The 12,303-nt window shown below is 38.9% G+C and overlaps 2 protein-coding genes across 2 annotated transcripts in view; both read right to left on the reverse strand.

Moving 5' to 3' along the window:
* The window catches only part of cgnl1 (cingulin-like 1), a 35,333-nt gene extending 32,497 nt beyond the window's left edge, over positions 1 to 2,836 (reverse strand). Inside the window, exon 1 of the mRNA XM_088412953.1 lies at positions 2,675 to 2,836. The gene's annotated coding sequence lies outside the window, so the exon portion shown is untranslated. The remainder of the gene's footprint in view (positions 1 to 2,674) is intronic.
* A 2,876-nt stretch (positions 2,837 to 5,712) lies between these two features.
* The window catches only part of tcf12 (transcription factor 12), a 76,933-nt gene continuing 70,342 nt past the window's right edge, over positions 5,713 to 12,303 (reverse strand). The window contains exons 19-21 of the mRNA XM_088413025.1: positions 11,839 to 12,068; positions 10,670 to 10,823; positions 5,713 to 9,016 (exon numbers count right to left, since the gene is read on the reverse strand). Coding sequence (XP_088269151.1) covers positions 10,681 to 10,823; positions 11,839 to 12,068 — 373 coding nt within the window. The 3' untranslated portion in view covers positions 5,713 to 9,016; positions 10,670 to 10,680. The remainder of the gene's footprint in view (positions 9,017 to 10,669; positions 10,824 to 11,838; positions 12,069 to 12,303) is intronic.

Below are 12,303 nucleotides of genomic sequence, written 5' to 3' on the forward strand. Positions count from 1 at the left end.
GAGGGCACTCAACAACAAAACATTTGATTGAAATCTACAGTGCATCTATTTTTCTGTCTTTGTATTTTTACTGGATGAAGGGTAGATATGAGGTTAGCATTACTGCCTTAAAATGATGACGTTTGATTGTTTTCATTTGACATTCATGTTGGAAGGTGCGCTGCAATATATATATATAACATTATAACAATATTAACATATTACCAGATTTATATGTTCATGTCAGTGAAATTGCAAATGTTTGTAGCCAAAATGTAGAGACCATTAAGCACCGTGTCAGGTACTGCACATTCAAATAATAATTCTGATCTGAATTCTCTCTTTTCTTTTTTTTGTCCTCTTCCAAATGTTATTGCATGATGTTTTCAAACATTGTGTGCTATTGCAGCAGGCCTTGCATTCTTGAAAAACATTCACAGAAAAGAAAGAAAAAACACAAATATTGAACAATATTTTTTGGGTTCCTCGTATTACTGTTTAAACTTACAGTTTCTTGTGTTGTTCATTGCAAAGAACTTTGTGTTGTGCTTTATGTAATATTAATTCTTTATTTATACTTCCTTTATCTGTAGCCACTTATCCTCACTATTGTCGAAGGTGCCTTTTCCAGCTGTGCTTGGGCAGTAGGCAGGATACACCCTGAGCTGGTTGCTGGCCAATGGCAGAGCATACAGACGAATCTACTATTCATACACACAAACACACCAAATTGGAGTGTCCAATACCCATACCATGCATGTTTTGTGGAATGTGAGAGGAAGCCAGAGTACCTGGAAAAGAACCCTCATGGACATGAGGAGAACATGCAAACTCCACATGGGGAGGCTGGCGCTAGAATCGAACCCGTGACCTCTGAACTGTGCTGCGGACGTGCTAACCCTTCTTTCCATTGTGCTGCCTAATTTGACTTTAATAATTGTAAAACATTACATCTTTGTCACAGCCTGCCTGTCTGGCCAACTCATTCCGTCTTACGAACCGGTTTGACCACATTCCAATCACTCAGTCCAAATTACCAACTTGGTGCAACCGATTTCTTATACTGCTTACAATCAGCCTTTGCTCGACAGCATTTGCCAGATTGTCTTGTGTTCTCATGCCAAGGCTTCCTTCTCAGCCTGCTTGTGCCTTGACCCCCTGCCTGTCCACGAGTACTCGCCTGCCTGCCGATCATTCTTGCCTGCTCATGATTCTCAACCATACCTGTCCCTTAACACTCGCTTGCCTGTCAACCATTCTTGTCTGCTCGTGTCTCGACCCAGCTTGTCCCAGACCACGCTCATGGCAGCTGCACCGCTAAGAAGACCTGTCCCACCTGCTTGTCCACGCTACCGCCAGCACCCACCCTATCAGGCAGACAGCCCTGGCTCAATTCTGTCTGCCTGCCTCCTGCCCCTCATACCTCCAAGTGCATGCCTTTCACACCCACTTCCTTTTATATAAATAAAGAGCCAGTTCCAATGCTTACCTGCCTGTGTGTGCTCCTGGGTTCATTCTTTGATTGTGTCAGCTTTTGCTTCTACCCTATCCTATGGCTCATTTAATTTGAAATGATGATTTTTTTTTTGTCACAATTTATATTTTAATTTATTAACTAAATTGATGTGAAAAACCACAACAAAAAGAAACATATTAATTAATTTTGGCATCGATCCCCAGGTGCAGATAATCAGAACCGAACCAGTTTAAACGTTAAAGGCCACTTATGTCCGGGGGGGGGGGGGGGGCTTTACTAGTGTTGGCCAGCCTAACAATCTTAGGGAGCCCATCTATGATATTTCACATTACATGTTAGCCTTAAACTTGTGGACTTGGTTCTGTTCTCTGACACTGATCAAAAGTTGTGTTTCAAGTGGGTTGGCGGGGTAAAATACATTTTCGCCAAATTTAAAATGTAGAAAATACAGAAAATTAATGTATTGATGTCTTTAGTCCCTAAGAGAAAAGCTACCAGCCCTGAATGTTGAAAGATGACGCCCTGCCGTCACTACAGGGCCCAGGTTAAGATGTCAAATCCTTGCTTTTGATCCGACGTAGCTCAATTTTATCTCCCCGCCGTGGGACTTTCTCGTAAAGCGCGAGGAGGCCTGACCACACTGATAAAGCCCACAAGTGGAAAACAAAAGCACTGTAACCGGCGCTATTTGGAGAAGGATGTCAAAAGAAAGTTCAACTAAATCACTTAAGACCACAGCCAGCAGGGATTTACACTCTGGTGGGCAATAATTAAAAACTTACGTAACCTCATTGAGAATTGGCCAATGACAAGTGGCATACATCCTCACACTCATTTACTTGAGTACACTAGCCTATTTGTATTTTGTTATTTCCCAACAAAGCCTTGTGAGAAATGAAGTCCACGCGAGCGTAAAAAAAACAACATAAAAACGTAAAAGTAGGTATATTACGTCAGAGTACTGTATATCGATAGCTAAGTAGAATTCACTTTATACTGACGCACTTCAAGAACATTCGCATCGGTACCCGCTGCAACAGGTGGCTTCAAAGTGCTAAACCAAGTGCTCCTCAACTTGTTTAAAAAGTAACATCACCGCGCCATATATCACCGAAAGCGAGCGAGACTGCTCCAAATGGTCTTTTGTTGCCACTTGTTGAGTTTTGATCGCTCACAACAAACACGTCCGAACGACACTGGAAACTGTACGCTACTCACCACTAGCAGTCCTCCGTCGGTCCCCCCTCTGCGCCTGTCGTTTTTAATAACTACAAAAATGCCTTTATTGAATATTAAAGCATTTAACAAAGAGGCCGGGCGGCGCTTTGTCAACTTATTTATCGCAGTGCCGCTTACTGAGGGAGACAGTTGGAGGAGGAGGCGGAGGAGGACGCTCAGCAGCCCACACTTCGGCCCTCCCCGTCTACTGAAACAAGCGCACCGACCCGCCCACCGGGGTGGGGGGTGGTTGGGGTGGGGTTCATAAATTGCCGATGGTCCACTACAAACTGGACCGACTGGACTAGCCCTCCCGCATGAAACCACACGGAATGTTTCACTTACATATGTAAAGCTAAAGTCAAAAGTGGATTGACCCCCCCCCCCCCCCCCCCCCCCCCCCCCCAAATCATCATACTTGGCCTTGGGAAAAATGCTACAATTTCAATTGCGTGATTACGTAAGTATTGCACCAAAAAGATAAATTGTGCACTTGGTTCGAAACTAACCGTGAAGAAATCTTGATTCCGTAGTTTTTGATGGGACGCCTGAAAGTTTTTGATGGAGGTTCTCGCAAGTTTTTAAATTCGAGAGCGCCATCCTGTGGAGTAACTTATGGAATGCGGCACAAATTTAATTTTGCACGCAAATGAGTAGCGAACGAATTACACAGCACAAATGCATAAAATATTATACATGTAAAACTATGATACAATCATTATCGTTATCGTTCAGTAATGTGTGTATTAAAATCACAAAATACGATTACAGTAATAGCATGTAAAATTGCTGTTAACTGTTTTTTTCCTCACAAATATTGTGGCTCTTAGATAATAATAATTTTATTCTACTATTTGTATTAATGAAGATTAAATAATGTTAGTACAAAACAATAATGATCATACTCATAAATAATCGAAAGAATCATTGCTGATCGTTTGTCATATATACAATAAAACATATAAAACGACGATGGATATTGAGAAGTTTGGCCAACTCATTCATTTTCGCGGGCGCTTGTCTTCATGAGGCTGCTGTGTGACCAGGAAGCCACTTTGAAATCCTTACCCCAGTTTCTAATCCTATGTTGAAACTCTAACACAAGGGTCATTTCAGAATTCATTGATATTTTATGTCCCACCCATCAAATATGAAATATTCCACATACAAAATACTAAAACATGCAGTTTCTGAGTCAATTTACTTGACCTGAGAATAAATGTACAAAAAAGGAGAAAAGAATGCTTGAAAATAAAAATAAAATATTGAATAATATAAGGATTGAATATTAAAATATTGAATTAGGATTTTAGGAGTACCCCCTATTTTTTTTTCTTGTCCCATACCCCGTTGTGAGCAATTGCATTTCAAAAGTTCATCTCAGTTCAAAAGGAGATTAAATGTCATTTTTTTTGTTTCATTGCTGTCTCTTGCAACTGTGGTAACGTATGTTTTAATAAACATAATGTTTCATTTTATAATTATTATTCATGGAACATGTGTCCCACAACATGCATGCAGGCCCATTACGATAAACCTCTTTTAGCAGGGAAGAACAAGAAAGCAGTGAACCACATGATATGCTGGCTTTGACACGAGCAAACAGTTTTCCAAAAGTAGAGCAAATTTTAGGTCCTCTCTTCTATTTTTCACATTCAAAAAAATACTTACTTGAATGTCTCATTCCACCTCATGCAACCCTGTAATGAATATTGTTAGTTCATTCATAAACTAGTCCATATTTTGAAATCCTCTGTGGGTATCAATTGTTTTCCTACTTTGGTCATGTGAGATATGCAAGCTGACCTGTGATTGGTCATTACCTGAGCCAGAGCAACTGAGATGTCATTTTCAGTCGACAAAAAACTGGTGGATTTTGCTGCGTAACTCATATTCCACACAATATTAATCAGGATGAATTGTTTAGACTAGTGGGGAAATATTTTTTTTTGGACTGACCTCCTTTTTATGACCAAGTAATATAATGGAAACAAATAGACGTGGTAATTGGAATGAGTGCACTGCCTGTTGGGAACCGCAAATTCTGGTCCACTTAGCAGGACGCTAGCCAATGGCTTTTTGCTCCTGGCCTTAACAGGAAGTCAACTTGCAGCCGACATGGTGGTCCTGTTCCTACCCCACCCCCCACCCCCCCCAAATAAAAAGGAGCGCCATCCGGTCCAACAGTCTCATATGTTCCCCCAGAAGAAGTACTGAAAGGGAGGTGATGAAACCAGCCCAGACGATCAGGAGCAGAGCGGATGTGGCCTTGCAGAAAAGCGCGAGGGGGGCGCTCACATCTGGAAAGTGATCATTCCGCAGAGAGCGAGCCTGTGATTTACGGCGCGGGACGCTTCCAAGTTTTTGGAGCGGCCTTTTCACCAGCCTTTCGGGATGCATCCATCTGAGTCACATCCGGGACTGGGATGGTAGATTGACCTCAGAAGCTTTGCAGGGGTCATCAGCTATTTTAAAGATGTGTGCATAAATACAATGGCTGAGTTGTTTCAGATGATTCTAGAAAATCATTGCCAATACTGACTTTCAGAACAGGTACCACTGCCCACTCATGTTTGGGGGTGGGGGGGGGGGGTGCCTGGGACCCGCAAGCATTATGTCTATGCAGTTTTTATTTTGAACCACAGACAGTAAATTGGGGGTATATGTATACTGAATACTAAAGAAAACCTCTATTTTAATACAGTTGTTTTCTGGGTATTGTGCTACATATTTTTAGTGTCTGCATTTTTTTTTTTTTTGTCTGAGTGTTAAGTGATTTCGGGTGAGTGAGAGTCACTGAGAGCAGATTATGGCATGTGCATCACATGCAACTGCACGGGGTAGTATTACCGGGCGGAAAATTGGTTGTGAAATGGTTGGTAATATTTGCACCCCGTTGTGGAGTCGCCCTCTACAGGATAGGTTGGTCATGCCAACTTGAAATCATCAATAACCTTTCATGGAGTTTGAAAAAAATAAAACTGGACAGAGCAATACAGTTATATGCCCGGGTTGAAATAAGCCTCCAAACTCCAGTGTAAAAAAAGATGGCACATTTATTGCAACATAAATGTTATATACATAATGTTTTCTGTTGAAAAAAGACAGAAAATTGTAATTCTCATTGCCGATATGTGCACTGAAAACACATTTAAAGTTTTTTGACACAAATGTTCCTCAGTCAACCACGAGAGACTTGCGAATGGATATTGACATTTGCAGTAATAATGAAACAGGTTATGGTTAAGTAAACGTGTACATTTTACTACCTAATATAGTAAAATAAAGTAAGAAACTTTTTACTCAAAACTTTTGCTTTCAAAAATCTAGAAAGAGTAATATTTAGAATTCAAGAAATATTCTTACAGTATTATTGTATAAAAGACTAACTACAGTGAAAAATAAGCCAATTTTTTTTTTTTTTAACGGCTTTCGTTTTGATTTTCCTTTTGTCTATATTACACCAGGGAAAAGCATGTGGGAATACAGCAACTTGGCAAAGAAAAACAAAGAGGAACACATGAAAGACAGAAAGCAGGAAGTCATATGTATAGTTTGAGCTAAAATCATGAATATGCACATGTGAATACTGTCATGAGCAACAAGGCCACATACGTACCAAGAACACACACACAAACACACACAAGCAAAAGACAAACTAAAACTGCTCAAAGATAGATTCCGAATGTAAACTTTTTACTTTGAGTCTAATGGAAGTCCCTTTTTTTGCAGAGCCTCAAAAGACAATATACAGACAACTATAAATCGAATATAAAGCAAAGACCATTTTTCCATTTGCGGTAATTACAAAACATGCACACCAAAACATAAATAAAGCCAAAGCCAAAGGAGAAATCTATTCTTTTGTTCATTGTTGTGCTACAGTTCAACAAAATGAAAATTTTTTGATATATATGTTCAACACCGTGTGAAATATCAAGTCTGGCTTATTTTGTTAGGATTCAGCAAATTATAACTGCGAGCTGGAAGAAATTAATCGACACAAATGTATACCTGCTTTTTTTTTTTTTTTTTGTATTGAGACATATAAAGGCGTAATCAGTCCAGGAGAAAATGTGGTCGTCGTTATTTGTTTGAAAGTAATGTGATAAATCAAAACCAAGATATTATGTGTCAAACTACACCTAACAATCCGCATACGTAGAATATTCTACGGCTAAAGGCATCTCCTTTAGTTAAGACACTACAAATAGGCAGGGAATGCGAAGATTTGCTGTTTATCATATCAATAGCATTTTATACCAACCGTGTAAAAAAAAAAAAAAGTAGGAACTTTCATTCAAATTTGAATTTGTTTGTATTCAACGCACAAAAACATAATGAAACTAACTAGCAGAAACTTTTGGTTGCATGCATTTACTTGAATAATTGAGAAAACAAACAAATATAAATAGATTTATGTTGGGGAGAGCAATAGTGTTTTCCTCTATTCCTTTTTTTTTTATATGGGGTGCCATTGGCCAATAAATTAATGGCTGTGTTCGGAAACCATCCACTCATTCCTCACTCCCTAATACTACAGTATACATTACAGTGGTGCTTTGAGATACGTATGACATGACCTGCAAATTCTTCTCTTTGATATGAGCCATTTTTCAACCTTTTTTTGGTTTTGACATACAAATATTAGCGATACAAGCATGGTTGGTGACAACAAACTCCACTTAAGTCACGCTTCTGTAGTGTGTAAACAACCACTTAACTATGTGGTAAAGTCCGCCAAACATAATACTAAAACATAATAGGAAATCAGTTACATCCCTTTAAGCATCGGCTATTCAAACATAAAATTGTGCAAGCAACATATGAAGACAAAGGATAAAAATAACTCACAGGTATATATTTTTTTTACTTTGCAAAGAACAATGAAATATGTATTTCAAAGCACCACTGTAAATGAACATTGTAAAATGAATAGTAGTTTCCAAAGTCATACTTGAACATTTTCGGAAAACAAAGAAAAAAACAAAACATTTTTACCAAGTACATGGGTATATTTTTGAGGATTTTGTTATGCCGTAAATAGCGCACTTTCATCGGGTGTGCATATGTACCGAATCTACAAATGTCAACTGGTGGAACTTCTGTAACAAATATTGAACAAATAAATAAACTACATCGTATTTTTGGAATGGATATATTTTACAAAATTAGCACAAATAAATTACTTTATATCCATTTGTGTTGGGATGTGTTGCTCTATTAAATATATTTTCAAGCCATTACTCATCAATTTGCCGATTGCCCACTATCAAACGATACTCCGGAAAAGGGTGATTCTTTTTCTGTCATCACAAAGCGTTTTGGGACGTATGAAGTGTGTTAAAAAAGTTCCAAGACTGGTGAAAAAGATGTGTTTTTCCCAAATCATATATCTAAGTTTTACTTTTGAAAGTAATCGCTTTTCCTTTTTTAGATTTCAAGATTCTTTGAGATTTTTGGCAGCTCCGTTGTTATGGCCATCTCGATTTTATCCACATGTTCAAAACAAGCGCTCTCGATGGACCCCTTGAGCTTTTATTGCACGGAGCTAGGTTGTGTGGATAGGAAGTTTGCTTCCTCCGGCAGCACTTTATTCAGATGCTCAGGGTTTTGTCACGATTATGTTGTCATGACCATTTGCCAACCTTTTGTGACACACCTCATATTTGGTTTTGTAGCTTTTCACATGTTTTTGTTATGCTTTGTGGGCTACATTAAGAGCAGTAAACAGGGGTTAATTTATGCTCAGTAGACATTGAAAAAGCACTGCAGAATGACAAACTCACAATAGAGGTCATCAAATAGTAGCTAGAGAGTGATTTCGAACACAGCCAATTGATTTTTTTCCACATTTTACCACCCAGGCTGTAGTACTTTGTTTTTAACAACGACACTGGTAAACTATGGGTTAAACTGAAAACTGTATACATTTTCCCTTAAGACATACACTTTGAGCTCACGGATGTAATAAATAAAAACTAAAAAACAAAAAAGTTGCTGTTACAATGCATTCGTCAATTCAGTTTAGGCACAAAGCAACCTCCATGTGGAGTCAGAGGAGATTGCAAAGTCTGATTGTTCAGAAGCAAAACGCTTCTAGCAGATCAGCGTGATATGTGCTTGAGATTCTTCTCACTTTTTGGGGGCAAAATTTGCGGACGGAGTGCCGTGCGGGCTCCTTGTCAGCCTCGGGACTGAATTGTGTTGGTCTGATGTGATTTTGGCTTCTGGTGGTCAGTTCTCCTCCACAAAGTGGCGCAAACGGTGCAGGAAGCCCCTTCTGTCACAGGGAGGCAATGTCGCCATCACAGACGGGATGAAATGTCCTGTGTGATGGATCTGTTACAGACAAGATACATCGAATCATCAGATGTGGCGCTATGTCATCAAACAACATGCGAAACGCGTTTGTAGTTTGTATAGAGAATGAACACACACACGCTGGTTCAACGTTTTGGCCACATAGCCAAAGGACTGAAGACTGAAGGACCGACACATTGGCAACAATGTAAAAACTATAGCAAAACCTCAAATCTCATCTGCTTGAACTCTTCAAATTTCCTTGTGTTGATATACTGAAGTTAAGTATTTGTTGTGGGCTACATGTGTTTTCCACATTGTGAGCAGTCAGTGAACGCAGCACCAGTGTGGCGTGAATGTGCTCGAAGCAGTTGTTTATCCTTCTCCTCGCGACGCAGCTTGAGTCCGTTTTGCAATAAATACGCGAAGAAGTGCAGCATCCATGTTTCACAAAATTTAAAATTGTTTGTGTGTTTATGCAAAAGACCGCAATTAATGAACGAGAAAAATGGAATACCGTTCAGTGTTCTCTAACCGGTGCACACAGGGCGCATACCTTGCCATTCTTAATTGAATCAGATGGAGACATCATAACCTTTACATGATCCTCTCCGTTTTAGTAACATTCCTTAGTTTGAACTAGGATGGGCTCGGACAATGGTTCAATCTGCTTGCTTCTTTTATTAAAAATAATGCCGTAACAACTACAGCTAACACCAGCTGCTGCTAGCTGCAACAAGCACTTGCTGCTAAAAGCGAACTGACGTCCGTCCTCTAGATCATCCTGTTACGGGAATTATTGTTAGTAAGAATACCGCCGATACAAAAATGCATGTATGTCAAAACGCGGCTTCTGTGGCTGATAGATCAATCTTTCTCGTATGGTGTCGAACAAAAAAAAATCTATTTTTTAAGTTACTGAGAATGCGCCCATATTTTGGCCTTCATTTTTTGCGGAAAAAAAGTATGTTGTATATTTGGAGAATTACAGTAATTAGATTGAAGGAGATGAAGAGACTCGAGTTACGACGCCACCATAGATAGATTTTGACAAAGCTAAAGAGCCAGAATGAGATGTTTTAGTCATAGTTTCATTCATTTTACTTTCAATATATTTGCAAAATAATTCAAACAAACTTTTTCAAGTTGACATATAAGTAGAGCGTAGAATTTTGAGGGGAAAAACAAATACTGTATATACCATTTTGGGATGAGGCTCTAACAACATCAAGTGCTAGCTAGCATAGACAAACAGATGATAGAAGGAAAAAGTTTCAAAATTATTACTGAAGACATTTTTTTCCACATAAAAAAAAAAAAAAAAAACGGGCAGTGTTCCCTTACTCTATGCACTGCATTCAGGACTATCATATCAGAAATATGAAATGATTCCTCGGACACCAACTCGAGAGATGTTCAATCAGGTGCTTGATCAAAAGGAAATTAATTGGCAAGCAGTTCAATTGTTGATTCATTTAGTGATTTATCAGAGTGGCCCAACGTTAGTTAGTCCTACTGCGGCTTGTCCAACGCGAAGGGCCGCAGTTAGGTTTTGCTGCTGCTTTATACATCATAAAATACACTATGTTTGCCATTTGGACTGTTGGTGATACAGATAGTTCAATGAGAGATTGTAAATGTGCATTTTGTCAGTAGATAATGAAAGGTTTATTTGGCTGCAGAGGTAAGTACCTGTTCAGGTCTCAAAGGTGGCCCATGGGGTTGGATGTGTCAGTCAAGCTTGGGTGAACCCCCGTGTGACCTTGTTGGCCATCTCCGGAACCCCCTGACACTTTTTCCTCCTCTCTTCTCTTAAGGCAGGCCGCTTTGGGGTTTAGATTCCGCTCTAAAGACCAGACAGTCATAGAAGTTGGAAGAATGTCATTTTGTTTCATAAACCCCCTTTCACTTTACCAATGCTACTAAAAGAGGATACTATAAACAGTGTGGCAACCACTCTCCAGTCTCAAATAGTCAAAGCACATTTTTACAGGGACCCCTCATGAACTCCAAATAAACATATCTACCATGTTAGTTGAATAACATAATTGCTCGAGTAATTTTTAACAGTAATAAAAACATGTGACTGCTAAAACCAGCATTTTTTTAATGCTGTGTAATTTATAAATCACTTAGATCATGGTAATCCACAAGGGTCAAAGTTAAGATAAAAATTCCATATAAAAAGATACAATATGAAAGCAACGTTGGGTTTTTAAAAGATAACACAGTGATATACTGTAATGATAGCAAAGTTAAATGAGGGAAGAAGTCACATTGTAAAAAGTGAATTAAAAAAACAACACCACCAAAATACAATGAAGTATATTTTCAAAAATAATTAAATTTCTTTCGAATACAAAATATCACTTAATTCCTGTAATACTACACTTTTTCTTGGGAAAAAATATACATAAATACTGTGAGGTCAGATTCATTTGATTTCACACATGTTCATATCGGAGCTTTTGACTGGGCAAAAGGCTAAGATAGAGAAGAATTATTGGTTGGTATGGTTGTTTAACTGTTTGCCATACTCAAAACTATATTTTTGCCAAGTTACAGCTCACTGAGCCCCAGAGTCTGTTTAAGTAGCAGAAAGAAACAATTAAAAGCACTTGTCTTTCACAGCTGCTTAAGGTAATGTTCCTCCACGCTCGCCATACTATTGTCATGTGGGGTCCCAGAAGCTGAATAAACTGTGTTACTGAATATTTTACAGAAATGTCTGATAAACAGCATAAATTAGGTGATCTGTCAAACTTAAATGTCTGATAAACAGGATAAATTAGGTGATCTGTCAAACTTTGCAAAATTCTCTAAACTATAAATATGTGGTATTGTTTCATTGGTACACAGACCTCTAACTTGTTGCTCCAAACTGAGGATGACCGCCACGGCCTGATGGAGGATGAGCAGTTTAGTCTGAGGCTTCTCGCTCTTCAAATGCAGCTGGCACATGCGGCCCAGCTCCTTGAAGGCTTCATTGATGTCCCGCACCCGCAAGCGTTCCCGGGCATTGTTGGCCATCCTCCGCTCACGCTCACGTTCTGCTTTTTGCTCCGGATTCAGGTCTTCATCCTCAGTTAGACTGCGGGGTACAAGAAGACACTTTTGAAAAGGGAGCTTGATTTGGACTACAGCAAGCAAATTACTAAAGTCGAACAATTTCATCAAGTATTTACTAATGTTTGATGAGCGCGTCAACAATTAAGTTTGCTTTGCGTATACTAATTGGAGCTCGGCTCACTTTATGGACAAAAGTATAATAACAGAATAACAATAACATATGATAACAGATATTAAAATAAATAACTTCTAGTCAC

Source organism: Hippichthys cyanospilos, chromosome 4 (genome assembly GCF_059441005.1).
Source record: "Hippichthys cyanospilos isolate Australia breed blue-spotted pipefish chromosome 4, RoL_Hcya_1.0, whole genome shotgun sequence".
In the NCBI taxonomy this organism is placed as follows: domain Eukaryota; kingdom Metazoa; phylum Chordata; class Actinopteri; order Syngnathiformes; family Syngnathidae; genus Hippichthys; species Hippichthys cyanospilos.